Source organism: Sapajus apella, unplaced genomic scaffold (genome assembly GCF_009761245.1).
Source record: "Sapajus apella isolate SASKATOON/1434 unplaced genomic scaffold, GSC_monkey_1.0 scaffold61, whole genome shotgun sequence".
Taxonomy (NCBI): domain Eukaryota; kingdom Metazoa; phylum Chordata; class Mammalia; order Primates; family Cebidae; genus Sapajus; species Sapajus apella.
The window spans coordinates 6,446,990-6,466,790 of NW_022437001.1; the positions used below are offsets into that span (position 1 = coordinate 6,446,990).

General features: G+C 42.5%; 1 protein-coding gene across 1 annotated transcript; it reads right to left on the reverse strand.

The window, feature by feature from the left end:
- Positions 1-4,425: 4,425 nt before the first annotated feature.
- Positions 4,426-8,023, reverse strand: POU4F2 (POU class 4 homeobox 2). Its single transcript, XM_032246558.1, has 2 exons — positions 7,504-8,023; positions 4,426-7,056 (listed from the first exon to the last, which is right to left on the reverse strand). The coding sequence occupies exons 1-2, from the start codon at positions 7,777-7,779 to the stop codon at positions 6,115-6,117; spliced, it is 1,218 nt and encodes a 405-aa protein (XP_032102449.1). The 5' UTR covers positions 7,780-8,023; the 3' UTR covers positions 4,426-6,114.
- Between the last annotated feature and the right edge of the window lie 11,778 nt (positions 8,024-19,801).

Genomic DNA, 19,801 nt, shown 5'->3' on the forward strand with positions numbered 1-19,801 from the left:
TTGGTATGTCCAGGCTTTCCCAGCCCTGTGGTATACACAATCACATTATCACACAGATATATTTTCCACTTTCCAACGGGCACCAGATTTCGCCCTCTTCTCTGCCCTTTGAGAAGGCCTCAGGGGTTGGTAGGAGTAGAGAGAGAGGGGATATGGGAAGCTAGGTTCAGAAAGTGATGCTATATGAGAAAAAGTGACACCAGTTCTTGAAGCATCTGGCAAAAGATCAACAGAGACAACGTTTGCACTAAGCTGGTTCTTCCTGTGGCAAGATGAAAGTATATTGTTACCCAAACAAAAACAAAACAAAACAAACAGATTATTAGGCAGACTGCACTTTTCCACAGCCTTTTTACTGTGTGGAATGAAAGCAAAGAGCAATATTTTCATTTTTTAAAAAATTTCTGACTTTTGCCTCCCCCTCTCCCCACATCAGAGAAAGAGAGAGAGGGAAAGGAAGAGAGAAGAGGGAAGAAGAGAAGGATGCAGGGAGGGAAAGAGGGCTCAAAACGTTTGTTCTTCTTCAGCCTTCTCCATGTGCTGCTAATCTGACTGTCACACCAGTCGACTGTAGATATGTGTGCATATGTGTTCGGGGAGCCATCTCAACAAGGGTGCTTTAAATTTTTTTGAAACCAGTGTAAATAAAGCTTTTCATCTCCAGGCATTGAAAGTACAGAATAAAACCCACAGTTTGCTTTCTGAGCAGCTTCCTATTATCACATTGCCACTTAATTTTATTTCTATTCTCTCCAAGTTAAATAGAAAGACTAGCTCACAGGGGAGCTGCCATGTGCCTACAGACTGGAGATGTCAAGCAGAGAGACTCACTGTGCAAAGTTAATTTCAATTCCCGCGGAGGATTTCACATTCCGGCTGGCTCTGACCCACAGTAATTAGCTGAGATAACTAATGATTACTTACTTATTCCTTGTAATTATCTGGATTTAATAATTCGCTGTGTAATTTATTAATTCACTCATAATAGACTTTCGGTACTGGGAATGGCTCCTTTAAAGGGGCAAAGCAGGGGAAATTTAGAGATTTTTTTTTCTCATTGCCGTCAATCTGTCTCCTGACAAACGTGGACTTCAGGAACATCATAACTATCCAAAAAGCTTTGTCTTCCTTTTTGTCCTACAGGATACCAATCCAACTTCTTTCCCTTCTGCTGAAGGACCCCCTCCAAGACAAACTGAAAAGTAAAGTGAAGTTTTGAGTTCTAATGTGAATCATTTACCTAGAGACATAAATTGTTTTCACCAAACAATTCCAAAGACAAATTTCTTCTAAACTTGGAACTTACTGTTATTGCCTGCCTAGAAAAATTTGAGCTTCATTCTCTGAATAATATTATTTTTAAAACCAAGGGAATTTTTCCATGCCCTTTTCACTATCTTCTCAAGGGCTTCTTGAATAAATAGATCAAAATAAATTGATTTATTTGAAGTTTGAGAGAAAACATTTTTATCCCTCAAATTTCAATTCTCTTGAAAAAAAATTCAATTCTCTTCACAAAGATAAGTAACAGGATTTCTCCTTGATAGTAAAAAGATGTAGTTATGTATCATCACTTATTTTTAAAATGAATTTTATAGAAAACAGAAGAGTATTACGTTGTAAATCCTGATTACTTCATTTGCTTTTTCATTCTTACATTATTTTTCCCCAAGCTATGTGTCAATGAAACTTAATCTGATAAAGAATTGATCAACTGATGTAATGTTAGATATCTTAAAGAAACTGAATTATTTCTAGATGGTGCTATAATGTTTTGCTATGGTGGGTACTTAGATATCAACCAGGGCTTATATGATCATTTCCGTTCCATTTCAGTTTGGATTTAGATGACCAGATTGAACAAAAAGATTGTATCCTTTGCTTTTAGAGAAGTCTAAAAAAAACCCTAAATATTACTGAAACATAAAATTCAAGATGTCTAGATGTACTACTAAGTCAATTCATAATGTATCTCTTTCCAGTAAAATAGCAAGTGTGGACCTTGGGGAAAATTAGGAAATAAGTCATGACTGCCAGTGGATTTGATTGATATGACAATAATTTTCAGACACGTTTTGCTACTTATCCATTTGAGCATTTTGAAAGTCAACACCAAATGGATATTTCTCAACAATTTGTACATGGTTCAGCCTCTTCTTACCTTTAATTTCCTCTTTAAGACCAATCCTCTTCTCTCCAAATCTCTTTGGTTTGGTATTATCTCTAGTATCTCTGCAACTCCCATTTGTAAAAAACTTTCAGAATGTATTTCTTTTCAGCTTTTCCCATACAACACACATTTAAGCAGGCTCTAAGAAAGAAAATATTTTCATCTTGCAGACAAGAAAGTTTTTTCTTACCCTAACACAGAGAAGAATAACAAAATGTGATGTACCTTTGAAAGTCCAGGAACATGAGAGACAAAGAACACCTGGTGAATTAGGAGAAAACACAGGCCTTTACCCTCAACTATGGAAGTATATGAATAGTTGTTGTTATGTCACTTTTCTCGCAAAAATCTTAGACCTGTGTGCACATATGCAAGCTGTCATGTACTTCAAAAGCACTAAGAAAAAAAAAATCTCCTTTTTATTTCTGTCCAACATGTTTCTCAATTTCTACTACTTTTACAGTGTTTCCACCTTCACTTAAAGATGCTATATTTGTAGAAATAAGACACGAGCACATCTGTCTTACTTCCCTCCAACTAACTTCCTTTCACTAAAAATCCACATATGAGAAAGGAAACGGTGTCATTTATTGAAGATCATTTTTATCCTGGATAAGCAAGCTGAATCGGTTACACATTCATGCCATTTTATTAAGTTTCTCCACTCTGGAGAAAGCAAGCAAGCAGAAAGTTGTCTAGCTAGCTAAAACTTCTTGGTTAAAGGTGAGTTGAAGCCGGACTGAGGGCTATGGTTACTATCCATGGTACTGAAATTGTACTCAGCATAGTACTGAGCTGAGTTTACCTTAGCCTATGCTGGCTGTTTGAAAAGACTTTCAGGAAAATCGACTCTAAGAAAATGCAGGGAAATAGAAGAAACTTTCAGTCTCCCAGACAAAAATATAATTAAACCATCATTTTTACCATACTTGAAATCACAATTTTTTCTTTTAAATTCCTATAAGTTTTAATGTTTTCTTAGGCACCTATGCAATGTATCTCATTATTTTTAATAGATACTTAGATTTTGTTTCTTCAGTTGTCTTCCTTATTTCAGTAACAAAAAGAGGTCCCACTACCCATTCTCCATCTAACTTTCACGACTCTTTTTGTTACATCTAGAAATCGTGATATTTTCCAACAGCATTTAATCTCAACTTGAGCCACTGTAACAGTTATCATTGACTCATAGGATATTTCCTAATCTTATCTCCAAAATAAGAAACATCTCAAGATATTTCAATATCAGAGGAGTTACAGCCCAGGTTAACAGGGTTACCTCTAGTTCTTCCTGTCGTTTGAGCCATAGATTAGCATTATGTTCTCATATTGATTAATAGCATGAGATATTAATAACATAAATATCTAAACCAGATACTTACTGAAGGAAAAAATGCCTTTGAAAACCTGATATTAAGTATGTTGTCCAACTGTTGTAGGGAATCTGAATATTATTAAAATAGTGGAGAGATATCTTTAAACTAGAATCAGAAACAGAAATGACTGCATCAAACATGCCTAATTTTCTTGTGTCAGTGCCAAACCAGACGGACTTCCCACCAACTCTGGTGTCAAGGTAAACCACAGAAGAGGATAAAAATTTGCTCTTTCTAACTACACAGAATTTCTTCCTTGACCCTACTCTGCAATGTGAGTTTCAATAAAGGTCATGGGAAATGAGGGGGTGGGGGAGAGAGAGAGAGAGAGACTTACTTCCTAACCCAGCAACTCAGGTGCTTCCTGCTCTATCTGGGTTCCTTGCTTTCCAGGAGTGGTGACTGAACTGCTTCTGGGCCTCAACCAGGGTGTTGTACTCTTCCAACCAAGCCTTGGCTCTTGCCACACCCAGTCTCCTAGAGCTGCTGAAAAGTGAGCTGAGTTCCTTTCTTACTTTTACTCCCAGGAGATGGGAGGGAATATGTGAAATTGTTTCCATCCAATATCTCTGCTTATAAAGATTCTTTTTGCAGAATTATTGCAAGTCTGAAGGAAGAAATCCAAGGGAGATATTTGGAGCCAAATATCATAAATTCTTCTGGGCAGAAAAGTAAAATATTCTGTGAAATGAGCTCTCACTATTAAAAGGCTGTTATAAACCTTGTTATTTAATACTTTGCCAGAGAAACAGCCCCTGCTAAGCCCAAGCTATACTTTGATAACAACTACTCCCTAATAAATCATCAAAATGTGCTTCCTCCTTTTAAAAAGCCTCCCACCAAAACACTTCCCACATAAATGATTAAAACAACATCATATTTTAAAAGCCATTTAATTTTAATAGCATATTTTAATGAAAAAGCAGCATACGTTGCCAATAAAACATTAAAATTATCTCTTCAATGAAAGACAATAGAACAACACCAAAAATAAATTAATACATTACCATAGTAAATAAACCATCTATTAACAAAAACAAGAAACTGGCCATATACAGAACTCAAGACTTTGGAGAGCCTCAAATGGAACAGCAATACAGCAAAATTTGTAAGAATATATCTATATGTGCATCATTTTTAATGAAATATTTACAGTAGATAAGATACCAGTTATCATGTACCTAATTTTTTGTTCCAAAAGAATTTTTCCAAACAATGTGAATTTACAAGCAGTGCACTGTCTTTCTTATAGTTCAAATTAGTTTTTCTACAAACAAACCTCCAAAAGGAAAAATGGAAGGATTCCTATAAATGTTAACACGTAGCCAACAAAGCAATTGAAAAACTGGAAGACCGAAATACCTTGGTGAAATCTTAAAATCCGAAGGGCAAACATCAAGTGGCAAATGCACCTAAAGTTAGAAAATGATGCATCAGTCATGCTTCCAACGGCTTCTTCCCTTCTGTTAGAGGGGTGTGTGTGTGTGTGTGTATGTCTGTGTGTGTGCGTGTGTGTGTAAGGGTGAGTGAGAGCGCTTGTGTGACATGGGGACAATGTGGGAATCCCCATTAAATATGTAACAAAGTAAACAATACTTCAGACAGTGAATTAGGTCTACACGATTAAGACATCCATTACTGAGTGTCGACTCAAAAATCAGAACACTACCAGTAAAAACAAAGAAAAAACAATCTTCATTCAAGTGAGAATATACAAATGGGTCAAAAGGAAGTCAGTATAAGAGGAAAGCTGTAAAAATTCAATAAACTCATCAAACAAAATTTTTTGAACGTCACTAGCTATACAGTTTCCCCACTTTTTCTAGACGGAAGAAGTTTAATTAATTAGAATGTGCACAAAATTAAGTTGCTAGAGAGATAAATTAATAATTTACAGAGGGTTGTTCTGCAATAATCTAATAATAGCTTTCAAGATCAGTGAACACAGCAGGCGCAACTCTTTTCTTAAGCATTAACACTTCAGAGAAGGAAAAAAGGGTAAGAACCACAATAAAAATATATATATATAATATACAGTGTAAATGCAGAAAATCTGCCATCTTTTCTTTTAAATTCAAAATACTTTAGAGATGTCTCTATCACATTAAGCAACAACTCTAGTTTAAAGTTTTAGTCCTGAATCAATTTCTAATTCTGAAAAATAGTTGCAAAGTGTACTTTTAAACTTGAACAAGGGTGATGTCTGTAAGAATAAAAACAAATCTTACTTGATCATTCTTGTGGACTTTTTAAAGGCTGTCTGGTCTGCCTTCCTGCAAACAGCCAACTCTACTCTTCCTCTGAAGAAGCCGAGGTGGGGTTCAAAGGGACAACTTTGCTACAACAGACACATGCCATCTTTTGTTATTCTTTCCTTTGAGAAACTGTTTCAAGTTCTCACCGGCTTGGGCTCAGTTGTTCGCTCGCTCCCTCTTCAATCCTAAATTTGTCGAGATTCACATTTACTGGAATTGTTTCTGGTCGCCAAAAGTGAAAAGAGGCAGGAGAGAGAAGGAGAGAAAAGGGGGGAACGAGGACAGGGGCATCTCTGGAGAGGTCGAGAGTCTCCTAAATGCCGGCGGAATATTTCATTCTTTTCTGTTTCTGCCTCTGGTTGCAGAACCAGACGCGCACCACGTTTTTCTTCAGGTCCAGCTTCTCTGCGATGGCGGCGATCTTTTCAGAGGAGGGCCGCGGCTGGATGGCAAAGTAGGCTTCGAGAGAGCGCTTCTCTGGCGCAGCAATGGACGTGCGCTTGCGCTTCTTCTCCGCGCCATTGAAGAGCTCAGGCTTGGTGAGCTTCTCGCGGTGGGACTTCTCGGCCTCCTCGAGCCATGCCTGCAGTATGGGTTTTAGCGCGATCATGTTATTGTGCGATAGTGTGAGGGACTCGAACCTGCAGATGGTGCTCTGGCTAAGCGAGCCCACTCCGGGGATCTTGAGGTTGGCCAGCGCGGAGCCCACATCTGCCTGGGTCACCCCCAGCTTGATACGTCGCTGCTTGAAGCGCTCAGCGAACGCCTCCAGGTCCCGCGGGTCGGCGTCCACGTCGCTCATGCAGCCCATGTGGGACGGCAGCCCGTGCGCGTGAGCCATGCTGAGCGCTGCTTGGTGCATGGGGTTCATGGTGGCCATGTGCTGCGCGTGAGCCGGCGTGGACACCACAGCGCCGTCGGGGCCCGCCATAGCGCCCAGGGCCAGCCCGGGACTCAGGTGCTCCAGCAACTCGCCCTCCAGCGCCTGGTGTGGCTGGTGGTGGTGGTGGTGGTGATGGTGGTGGTGGTGGTGCGTGCCCGCCAGCGCGGAAGGGTGCGAGATGGGCACCGACGAAGAAGAGGCAGCCGAAGTGCACGGGATGGTGTTCATGGTGTGGTAGGTGGCGTCCGGTTTGAAGGGGCTATGGTGGGGCGGATGGTGGTGGTGGCTCTTGCTCTGGGAGACGATGTCCACCGCTGCAAGAGCCTCGGCGCGGGCCAGCAGACTCTCATCCAGCCCGCCGAATATATTGCTCTGCAATTGCAAGTAGAAGGCACACATTACGCTCAGCAGGGAATTGTGCGCGTTCTCTCCGGAAGCCCTGGCCCAGGGCTCGATACTGCTGCCGCGCCTACAACATTCCCAGAACGTTAAAATAATAATAATAATAATAATAATCCTGAAAATAGGAGGTGAAGAGAAAAAGAGGGAAGCCACCGAAAGAAGCGGAGAGTGCAGCAGGAGGAGGAAAGTGAGCCTGCAGACATAACGCAACACAAAACAACACAACACGCGCACAGGCAACATCCCAGGTCATAAAAATAATATGAAAGGCAAGACCCGCTGAATACTTAAGAGAGAGGGGGGAAAATTGGTTGGAGGTGTGGGGTGATTTGCTGTGCAGACATGAAAAAAACATCAAGCAGATAAAGGGGGCTGTCAAAATGTGCCTTTAAGCGGTGATTATGCAGAAATACGCACCGGTGGGGTTGGAAGACAGGCTCTCCGCATAGCCTCCGAGCCCCCGCCGCTGCTGCCACTGCTACTGGAGCTGCTGCTTCGGCCTCCTCCTCCGCCGCCGCCGCCACCACCGCCACCAGCGTTGCTCGAGCTGCTGGGAGAGCTGGCCGAGGGCGCAGTGGGAGCAGAGGAGCCTGGCGAGGTGCTGTGCAGTGCCGAGTACTTGGGCTCCACGTGCAGGCTGCCGCCGTGCGGCATACTGAATGCCTGCTTGCTGTTCAGGGACATCATCATCATCTTCCCGTCCGCCGGGGCGCTCTCACGCACCGGTACTCACTGGCCCCGGCTGCCGGGACTCTCCGAGAAGTGCTGGGCCGGGGCTGGAGCTGGGAAGAGCTGTGCAAAGTTGCGCTCACCCGCCGCCGCCTCCCGGCTCTGCACTCCTAGTCTCCGCTAGGCGCTCCTTCGCCGCCTCTGCGGTCAGTCTGAGTGGATGCCTGGCTCCGCTTGTCGCCGGCTGCAGACCTGAGCGCCCGAAACTGCCCCCGCTCCTCGAGGCCGCGGAGTTATAATCCCCTCTCCCCGCGCCTACCCCCGCGCCCCCCGCCCTCCTTCTCTCCCGCACGCCTCCGCCCTCCCTTGCCAGGAAGCGCCGGCTCCCGCGCGGTTTCTTGAGGCGCCCCTTCTCCCTCTCGACTCCCTGCAGGCTTGAGTCCTTTCCGCTCTCCCGGCACTTGCCTCCTGCTGCCCCACCGCACCCTCAGCCGCCGCTTCTCTGCCCCCGCCCCGCGCTCTGTTGCCGCCGCCCCTTCGCAGCGTCCTGCGGCTACTATGCACAATCGCGCCCCCACGCAACCCCACCCAAGTGGCCGAGTCCGCGCTCCAGTCGCCAGGCAGTGCCTACCTAAGGACCAGCCTCCAGCCCCTCCCGCTTCTTCTGCCTGGTCTCTGTCTCGCCGGAAAAAGAAACTCCCAAATAAAGTTGCGGCCCAAGCCAGTGCTCGGTAGGGTTTTCCCTGGACTTCTTGGAGCTCCTCTTACCTGGCTGCTTCCTCCCCCGCCTCCTGCTTACCACTAAGTTCCAGGCTTCCAACCCCACTCGGCCCGCCCCTCCCGTCAGCTCAGGTGACCCTGATCCCAGGTTCCCGGCCACCGCTGAGGACACAAACGCTGTGGCCAACCCCGGTCCTGCGCGCTGCTCTGAGCTCCCGCCGCGATACGAGAGCAGGTCGGCGCTAGGCTACGAGCCCCCCACGGCCCGACGGGTGCCTGATGCCAAAGAGACATGGGGTCGGAGGGGCTGCAAGGCTTTCTCTCACTCGATTTCTTGCAGCTCTCAGCGGATTGGACAGCCGCGGAGCAGGCTTAGGTCGCCTGTGCGCATGCGACTCCTCCCCCTCCCCCTGGATACCCCCATCACAACACACACACACACACACACACACACACACACAGAGGCACAAACACACACACACACACACACTCTTCTTTTGCCCCCCTTTTCTCCTCCTTCTCCCTGTATCCAGTACAGTGTGAGATGACTCTTGGAAAGATCCACTGGCAAACTCTGCCCCTGGATTTATTATTCTTCATTAGCCATAATCAAAGGAAGAAGGGGCAACTGACAGAGGAAGAGGGAAGGTCAGAAATTACACAGCGCATGTGCTGCTGAATACGCCCCACAACACACACACCCTCGGGGGCTGGCACAAGCCCCACTTATCTTCATTTCCACAGCCTCTCCGTGCGGAGAGAGCCTATTTTTAGCTGACACTTTGCTCCCACTTTTGTCCCGGTGCAGACCACTTTTCCTAGAGGTGGACCCACACTCTTAGTTCCAATTGCAAAAGGAGATAACCTCTCCTACACACACACACACACACACACACACACACACACACACAAACACCCTACAATCTACTTCCTCTCCTTCTGGATCCCGTTTTCTCTCCTGCGATGTTGGGTGCTGCTGTCACCTCCCTAGAGAGCGGAAGGAGCGGGGTGCTGGCGAGAGTGAGAAGGCCCCACGACCCCGACGCAGGAGCCCGCGGGTGGCCCGATCCGGACGGGGGTTGATCGGGAGCAGGTGCAGACACTGGGCGCCTGGGGAAGGCGAGCAGGTGTGAGAGCAGGCGGCAGGCCTGAGAGGCGCTGGCGCGCGGTGGGACAAAAACAGAGTGAGAAGGAGCGTGGAAAAGGGGACCCCTCGGGTGGTCAGCGTCCGGAAGCGGGGGTGGAGATTAGGGGACCGCCTGTCCACCCCTGACCTCAGCCGGGCGGGATAGCTGGTTCAAGGTGGGACCACTGTCCTCAGGAGTCGCCAGAGTGCTTGGGAAGGCGGCAGCAATGAGAGCGCGACGGGCTCTGTCCAAGGTCCTTAACCCCCTTCTGCTTTCCTTGGATACTCTCGGGCTTGCCTTTCTGGTTTCCTGTGTCGAGGACAATAATAAATAGTAGCCGAAGGGGATTCCTAGCAGCAGTGTTCCCGAGTGTGAGCTCAGAGAAACATGGACATGGCACAAGGAGAGGCGAGTGTTGACGTGAATGAATGTGTCTTGTGCCGGACGGTTCAAGTAAGTGCTTAGGTGTTTAATTTCCACCTCAACAACAGCCAGAGTAATTTTCAAGGAAACAAAAAAAAAATGACATTGTACAGCTCTCACTGTCTCAAGCTTCAAGAAATGAAATAAATCAAAGTTAAGAGCTTGAGTATCATTTAATTATAGTGCGAATAGCGCTTTGAAAGAAGTAGAACAACATCTCTAAACAAATTATGACTGGGCCAGGAAGGAATTATTAGATTGAAATTTCATTTAGGCTCGGGAGACACCGCGCTTCACTGTGTAATCTGCTATGCCTCATCTGATTTGTATGCTTAATTCAGCTTGACGAATTTATTAGTTTTCATAATAGTGAAAAAATTGAGCAGTACTATAAGCTAATGCATTGTGTGTACTATAAATTGTATGCCATCGTGGAAAGGCTGAAGTCTATAGAAATCTTTTATTAATGTCGGTATAGGAGGGAGGATTTTCCTGCAAGCGGTGAAGAGGTTCATGCCAAACTCTACCGGCACTACGTCTCACCGGTCCATTAACATATCGTCATACTAATTAGACTACTTCATCAGTGATATAATTTCAAACTTCAAATTATGTTCTAATTAACAAGGGTTGTCCAATTTGCTTAATCTTCAAAAGGCTTGGGATGGTCTAATTAGTATTAACTGTTGAGCATCTTTAAAGCCTAATAAAAAATCCATAAAAATATTTTGGGTGTGTTTTTTATCAGTACTGGATAAAGGCCAGACGGCCGAAGTGAGAGTGGAGATGGGAAATAACTGAAAGACAAACGTCCTCAGCTTTCTAATTCCCCCAGATTATCATAGCAAGTGAATCACATGAAAAACTTTTGGGTATTGCTACTCCTAAATAGTGTGTTTATATGTTTAAATAAAGGCACAAGAATATCAAGGAGAAAAACCACATGGGGAAAGAATTCTTCTCTTTCATTAGGTGCCTAATTAGATGTAAAGTAAAAAGCAACCCTGAGGAGTTTCCCAGGCATTATTGTGGCAACAGTCTGCTGAACTTGAATTGAAAATCAAATATTTGGGGTGTTTTGAACCTCTCTCTGTCCCCTCCCCCTTCATTGAGCTTAATTACTTGCAATAGTTGTTTTAATGTATGTTGTCACCTGGGAGTATTGAGAAATGCATATCGTTAATATGAATTAATCTTGATTTTAATAGTAACTGACAACTGATCTCCAAAATGCTAAACACTTGTCACCACTTCAGATGGTAAATAAGGTACTATAATAAATTCATGAAATAGAGATGGACATTGTTGAAATGACTGGACAAACTTTGTTTGATACAGAATTTATTGACCAAAACTATTCCAAGCAAGAACACTCCTATGAGAATATTTCCCTGGTAACTGAAATTCATATATCATTAAAAAATTGTTAACATAACTTTTTATCTCTCTGATATTTTTCAGTGATATCCCTAATTCCAGATAGGAAAAAAAAAAAAAAGAAAGCAAGAAAGCCCTGTGTTTTTAAATTGTCAATTTGAAGTAAATTAATATGTGGTCGTAGAGCAATTCAAGAGTTTATTTACCTGTATTCCCTTCCTCCTAGAAAACACATACATTTTTTAAAAGTCAAGTCATAGAGTTAGACTTCTCCTTTCCCCACTCAAAGTGAAAAATGAACAGTGATTGTGTTGCATTAGAGGGAAAAAGCAATTGCTCCTTCATCAACCACGACTTGCAATCTTGAATCTCTCTTTTCAGGAGTGTCCAGAATACCAACGTCATTGTGGTGATATCAATAAAACCCATTTCGGTTTACCCACAACCATTGCTGCAAAGTGCTCCAGCGAGTGTGTAAGCTGCTCTCCAAGGAAGAAAGAGAAAGACTCCAGCCCCACAGTTAGCAGGGGCCCTCTAAACAACTGGAAAGTTGCCAATAAACCCAGGGGGTGGAGACAAATGACCCAAAATTTAAAACCTGCTTCCTACAACCTCAACATACCTCTTCCCAAGCCCCTATTCGCACCTGTGCATCTACACACCTACAGATCTACCTAGTAAAGGGAGAATAAACATTTTTTTAAGCAGCAAGATAGAAAATGGATCAACTGTGTGACTACAGGAGGCCCTCCTTTCTACTCGCCAAGCCTCTTTGTTGGACAGTAGCTTCTGTCCTGTCCTCTGGCAGAAGCAGACAGATGTGAACAGCCTCCCCCCAAACCCCCAACCCCAGGGTGAGGAGTGGTAGCTGGAGATTCCCCTCAGGCTTCTGGGCAAAGGGTCCCTGCAGTAGGCTCCCCCACCCAAAAATCAACCCGCACCTGAAGCGATCCCAAGGGGAGAAATCACTGTCTCTTCCTTCTATCTGGGTCCTAATTTACTATTAAAATTTAAGTAGTGCATTCATATTTTACTGGACCTAATGTGTTTTATTAAATTTTAATCTATCAAGGGCAGCGTGATTTCTTTGTATTTCAAACAGTATTGAATTGGACTACAAGGAAGATTTCTTAAAAGACAGATCTGGCCCTATTTGCTCACCATTTCGATCTCAGAGAGAGGGCAGTTGGTGGAAGAAAGAGGGAAAGGAGGGATTCCCCCATCCGTTTTTGTGAGGATTTCAAAATCAGCCAATCTGCTTCAGATTTTGAATAGAATATGAACACCCTGAGCTCTCTCTGGACTCGTGGCTTGAGGCAGAAGGGTTGGGGTGGGGGCATAGATTAAACTCTTCCATAGCCTCTACTGTTACAGGTAAGAAAAAGACGACAAAAGAAGGAATTATTCCTGAAACAAACTTCTGGAAGCTCCCAGGGATGTAGCTGCAGGACAAAGTTTAGGTGAAGGAGGGCGCTTTGGGTCTTTAGTATTGAGATACCGGCTATGTCTGAGGAGTGATGGGTCCGTTTTGCTCAAATGTATTTTTTCTTTTGAGTATGTCCACTACTTTTAATAGTAATTGGCAACTGATCTCCAAAATGCTAAACACCTGTTACCACTTTAGATGGTAAATAAGGTACTATAATATATTCATGAAATAGAGAGGGACATTGTTGAAATGACTGGACAAACTTTGTTTGATATGGAATTTATTGACCAAAACTATTCGAAGCAAGAGAACTCCAAACTTGAGCCCCAAGTCCCCCCTTCTAAGTTAAAGGAGTTGCTCTTTCGCCCAAAGATGCCAGGCACCCCCTATGCCTGAGGGCAACCGCCTCCTCTCAGTGCCTTTCCGGCTCTACTCCTAACCTTTCAATGCAAGTAGTCAGCAAGTGTCTCCAGAAATCTCTGCCTCCAGCAGCTCCCAGGACCTTCTAGAACGAAATACAGACTCAACCTCTTTCCCTCCAATCAAAGCCAAGCAAGATTCACGGAGGAAGAGGAGACAAAAGCAAAGGCTGTCGGTGCTCCAGAAGGTATACTCTGTTGGGAGAGACTTGGCCTAGACTGGGGCCCTGTAGTGGCAGAGCAAGTCACGTGGGGCTCTCTCTAGGTAATTCTCAACAGAGGAAAGCGCCCGGCAGAGGACGAGAGAATGAACGGAGACTAGGTAGAAGAAAAAGTAACGGTTCGTTCCCCTTTTCCTAGCAGAGGAAAAAAAAGCAAAGCTCAGTTTCAAGGAAAGCAGACTGGGAGGAGGAGGAAACAGGACGCTGCCAGCCCAGGCCGGCTGGTTGCCTTCCAGGCTCCTAGAGCCCTCTGGATTCCCTCTGGTGGATTTGCTAAGGCTGGTTGTGCCAGGAACCCACGTGCAGGGACAGCTGATTGGACCCACTGGCATCAACGGACCTTTGGAGAAAACACAATAGACTCAAGGAAACTAACATCTACCCCAGCGAAGGACTCAAGTTCTCGGTACCTAACTCCACACTCTCCAGAGCGCAGGGACTTGGATTCACACATTTATGAAGGCCACACACGCACGCACACACACACACACACACGCTCACACACTCGCGCACGCACGCAGGCACACACGTGCTGACACCAACGCACACTCATTCAGACGCGCACACGTGTTTCTCCCCTCATCTTCCCTCGCACCACTTGGGGGGGGGAGCAGACCTTTGCGTTTTGTTCAGAAACAGGAACCCCCAAGTCTACTTGCCCCGAAGAACTGTTATTTTTTGTCGCAGTGAACTTCCTTGGTCCGCGTATTTACCTCAAAATTAAGTCCAGTCACGAAATCAAACTTAAAGCATTGGAACAATCAATGAAGACTTTTGCAATCCATGGCGCCTTGCGCTTCCTGGAACTAAAATAATGCAAGAAATCGAAACTTAATTACTTGAAAGAAATCCAGAAATCCCTCTGCATAATTTATCCAGTCATTTTTAGTAGCTTTTGTGTTTGGTGCAGTGTATGTTAACTATCCACTTTTGGCTAAGATCTGACTCCTCTAAGTCGATTCCTGAGACTCACTGCCCCCCACCTCAGCCCAGAAATTCTGTCCTGCAGAGGCTCCCACCTCCTGCCACTCCTCAGAGCTGATCTAGTAACCTTTTCTTTTTTTTCAAAGGCCACCAACTGTAAGGCTACCACAATCCCTGGGGCTAAGTATAGTTAAAAATTGTTTTAAATCTCACCCATTCTCTCTTCGTTGTCTTTTTACTCACTAGGGCTATTATTTGAATTTGTGTGAGTTGTTTCATTCTCCATCTGAAACCAGGCCTCTTAGTAAATCAAGGCAGAACTATTTCTCTGAGGGAATAGTGCACTTCAAAAAGTACCATTTTGCTGGTGATGGGAAAATTGATTAAAAGGTAATTTTTTTCTTCTCTCCAGGGAAGTTTGGAAGTTTTTTTTTGTTTTTCATTTTTTTTTTGTTGTTGTTTTGTTTTGTTTTTTTTTTTTTTTAAGTGTCATTATCTTCCTAGTGACTAAGTACCAAGTACTTGTTCTGACTGAACTACTCTTCAAGATACTTAGCTGGACCACAAACCCTGGATACTTGTTTCTTCCTCTGATATCTGTTCCTTCCAAACTCACTCATTTTCTCCTCTCCTTTAGTTCCTAACTGACAGAGAATCTTCATATCTACAAAGCACTAAAAGACCTCTCATCTGGACACACTAAATAAAGTAAATGTTCCTGTATTGAGTTTAAAGATGCTTGCTAAGATCAAATGACTTTTCACCTATCAAGACTCTGGCACTGTGTACCATGGGGAATTTAGAAATTTGGTGCTGGTCAATGCTATGGCTAGTGAATTTGTATAACTGAGCAATACCTGAATCTATCAGCATGGTGAGGGTGACTCCTGAAAGGCAAGCTGTTTAATAGACACCTCATAGAAATCTGAAGTAATGTTATGAAAGAATGAAAAATACATTGGGGAACAGCTTGGAAAATGAAGTACATTTTGATTTAACTTACATTAACAGAAATGTAATGTAAAAGTGAAAGGATCTAACAAAACCATTAATAATTAAAAAATAATTACAGACAGTCTATCCTTACTATTCATAACCACTCAACACTTTAAACAAAGAAAACGGAATACTCTGAATGGGAATGAGATGTGAGCAGACTGCTAATGAGAAGTTAACCAAGGACTGTGCATTTGTCAAAGGAGACGAGTTTCCTTGTTTCCCCCACCTGCATATTTTCATTCTCTTGTAGTTAGCTTGGACCTTCATCTTACATCAGCACACATACTGAGTGTCAGAGTTTATAAAACCAAAATCTCTTGAGCAATAACAATGCAGACCTTATCAAGTTTTGAGGATCAGGGGCACCAGATGGCATGTCTATTAACCATTCTCATTCACAAATATTTATAGGAGCCTAAGAGATACATGTCTCTGTAACAGATTTTAGTTGGACAATCCTATCCCACAGGATTTCGCAAAACAATGACCCCCTAAAGGCAGCAGTTTGTTCTCTCTCCCTGTTTGTGATCACTTAAAAAAATTAATCATCATTTAAGGATTCATTGTCAATCTTTTTCTTGTATCCCTTACCATAAGAGTTGTGTCCCTATGTTTTAAAAAATGTGAATGTATTTTTCTGTTACCTAAGTAGGGTTTCTTTTATTTCCAATGTACATTTTTCAATGTCCAAAGACTTTAGAGCAGTATTCTACATATAAGTATGCAGTAAACCCTTAATCATGCACTAGACCTTTAAAAAGGTGTTGAGAAGAAGGTACAGTGGCTCTATTCTGATTTTCACTGCATATTCTCCTTTATTTTGTTTGAGAGACACATGGGACTGCCCCTAGAGTGCTCTGTTGACGTTTGTTCGAAGCACTAGGAAGAAATCAAAGCAGCCTGGCGGAAAGCAAACTTCACTGCCTCTTTTCAGAGATAAAGGGAAATCTTACAAAAGGAGAGATTTGCAGAATACAACTAGAATCCAATGAAGTCATTGCTGAGCATCTGCTGGGAAGCCACCAGGAAGTGGAGACCTATAGCCCATGTCAAATCGTATGCATCTGAAGGATCTGAAGCCTCTTTCCTTCCTCCCCCATTCCCAGATGAATTAGAAACAAAACAGCATGCCTTTTGTACGAAACAGAAAAACCTAAGGAGAAATGCTAATAGGTTGACTGCAAAGATTATAAATACTTCTTAGCTATATAAATATGAATTGAGTGCATAAAACATGTTAAATTCCTTGTAGGCATCCACTTTCAATTTTTTTTAACTGCAGCAGAAGGACCTTACAACAATGACAACAAATTCACCTTTAAGCATCTATCATTTCATGAAATTGTATATATAGCCTATGATTTGCCTGTAAATCTCATGTATATATAGACGTGTGTGAATTAAACATAGAATTATGATATTTGTACCCAAATATGTGTCGTTTCCCTCTTCCTTTCTCTCCTTTATATGCATATACAGATCACAAAAAATATAATTCAACTAACAAGTTCTGTGTTAGATGCTGTAGCTTTGTACCTTGACTACTTTTTTTCTTATATGCATATAAGACATCAATTTTCCCTAGCATCAAAGCAAACACACAGTACTGGAAAGTATTAAGAACTCTCCTCAAAACAGAAATACTACAGTTTGTGGTGTCGTGTGCCCATTGCACCTCTTCTTTGGTTCTCAAGGCCAAAGTAGTCATTATCAACATTATGCTCATTTGGCATATTCCTATCGTCATATTTCATTGATTTCTCTTGGCCTCCATTGACCACTTACCTAGTCTGGAGCACATGGTTAGTCATTTCTATAGTGACCCTGTGAGACATCATCCTGATCTCATTGCTCCCTTAGCTTTTAAATATCAAACTAGCCATTTTCTTTAATTTTGTCCATAGATTGCTGATTTCAGTGGAAAGAATAAGAAGGAGAATAGTCTAATTTCTCTTTAAATTGTAATTTACCAATTGTTCATGTTGTCCACCTATCATAAATATGGTGGCTTTCCACTCAACATCCCTCCAACCTCTTTTCAGTGTGCCTTCCTGCCATGCAGTGTCCATGAAGCTAAAAGCTACATTTCTCACACCCTTATAGCTCAGGTAGTGATGTAGCCAAGAGGCAGAAGTGTGAGTAATTTATTCTCAGGTGGTGAGTTTAAGAGGGGTGGTACTTCTTTAGAGCCAACAGTTGTGCACCTCTAAGATGGTGTATTTCCTAAGGCTTTAGTTTCACCAGTTCCCTTCCTTATTCCTCTTCTTCCTGATTATGGTGGAGTTCACAGCTTCCCTGGCAAGACAGTTCTGCACCATGGCTCTGGGAATCATTCTCAGAAGTTCAGCTTAGAGTCTGCTACTTCAGCCTTTCCAAAGACCTGTAAGCATCTACCTGTATTAAATCTCTCTCTTCTTAAAATAGCTGAAGTGGTTTGTGTTACTTGCAGCTAAACCCTGACTGATACTCCAGCCATAACATTATTTTTCTCTACTGCTCATTTTGACTCACCTTTAATTGGCTCATTCTCTGCAGAATATATTATAAATATTCTCCATTTCTGCCATCATGACTTTGAGCATAACCTCACCTCATAATTTACAAAAAAAAAATTTACTGTTGCATGTTTTATTGCTGAACTGCTCTACCATCACCTAATAATTTTTTTCTGTTTTCATCAACATCTGTTTCTTTGATTCCCCCTTAAGTGTTAACTTCCTCCTCCAGAGTAATTATTTCATATGTCATGAGTTCTTATCCTCTCACCTCCTTCAGAACCTTGGTCTATCAACTTACTCTTATTCTTAAATCTTCAATTTCTCCTCTCCAGTCTTTCTCTTCTTACCCTACAAATATACTTAAGATGTATTAGTCATAAAATTGAAATTAAGAAACACTTTCTTAATTTTTTTCCCTTCAATGTCTCTCTTTCTTCGCCATCAGATTTGGAAATGGCAGTTACATTTACTGTTTTCATTTGCTTACCACCCAATCATTTCTTAACTTCTGGAAATATGATTTTAATCCTTGACTCGCTACTGATGGTGCTCCCTCTTACCATTCCAACGAGCTTTTAGTTTACAAATTCTGCAGTGCTTTTCCCAAAAGCATAGGCTCCACACTTGGAAATTTGTGCTGGCTCTGCTAGTTACTGACTTTGATTCTCATTCTGCCCTTCTGAAAAATGTGGATAATAATAGCAAATTCTTCCCCTAGGTTATTGAGTAGATTAAATGGCATATTGCATGTAAAAGGCTTAGCATATTTCCTTGGATTTAATAAGCGCTTAATCAGTGTTAGCTAATAATAGAACAATATTAACAACAATCTGTAGAATGTGAGTGCTGATAATCCTCTCATTCTTGAAATGGATTCCATGGATTTAAACATATAATCTGTAAAGGCAGGTGTGCCAGCCTTATCAGAGTCATTCTTTAAACTGGGATTTGTTCTTTATTGGTGTTCTCCCACATTTTCCAGTCCACCAGACAAGGCCAGCCACCCAATGGCCCACCTTCCCAAGGCTATCACATGTTAAAATATGGGCTTATGTAATGTTTGTTAATTAACTCAAAAGTGCATTCAGAGAATAAGAGGTTTAAATGCTGTTGGTTGGTGCTTTATCTTGCTCAGAGAGTTTGACATTTTTGTGACCAGGCTTCATCTACCAGTTTAACAGCATTTCTAACTATGCCTTGAAAAAGTCCTGAGAGAAAAACATATTCAGTATCTAATCCTGAGCATATTTGATATGGTTCCTCTTCTCAAGTCAAGATTATTCTGCACATCTACTCTCTGAGACACTGAATTTTTTTTTCGTATTTTCCTTGGCCACTCTTCCCTTTCCCAAAAGGCAGTGCTTGCCTAAGGATCTATCAACTCTGTTTGCTTCCCCCTTACTAATTCCATCAGTTTTATAGCTTCTACTCTCACCAAAATGCCTCTCCAAACTCTATTACTCTGACCTCTTCTGATAGTTTCACATTCCAACAGTTAGATTTTTTTCCATCTGGACATCTGCTCTATCTTCAAACTCAGTCCCTACAGACCATCCCATTTTCACTTATGGACGTTATTATTTTAGATTTGTATATTTTTTTCCATATCTGATCTCCTAAATGAGACTTTGAAATCCCTGGAGACACAATCTATGTTTTACTACTCTTTGTAGCCTCAACATGCTTATCATTGCATTCTGTACAAAGTAAGTTCGTGATAGGTATTTGTTGACTAACTTAATCAATGATTGTTACAACAGAAAATGATTTGAATATTGTGCATTGAAATCTCACTAATGCTTTTTGTCTCTTGAATCCTTTTTGGTACTTGATCCAGCTTAACAGGTAGATGACAAACTAAGAGAAAACATTCACATTGACAAAAAAGCACAGTGAAAATCCTAATTAA

Excerpts from the sequence above, each read along its gene's own strand:
- POU4F2 (XM_032246558.1), bottom strand. The coding sequence starts at position 7,779 with ATGATGATGATGTCCCTGAACAGCAAGCAGGCATTCAGTATGCCGCAC. Across the intron at positions 7,057-7,503 it reads CCTGTCTTCCAACCCCACCG|AGCAATATATTCGGCGGGCT; the intron begins GTGCGTATTTCT and ends TTGCAATTGCAG.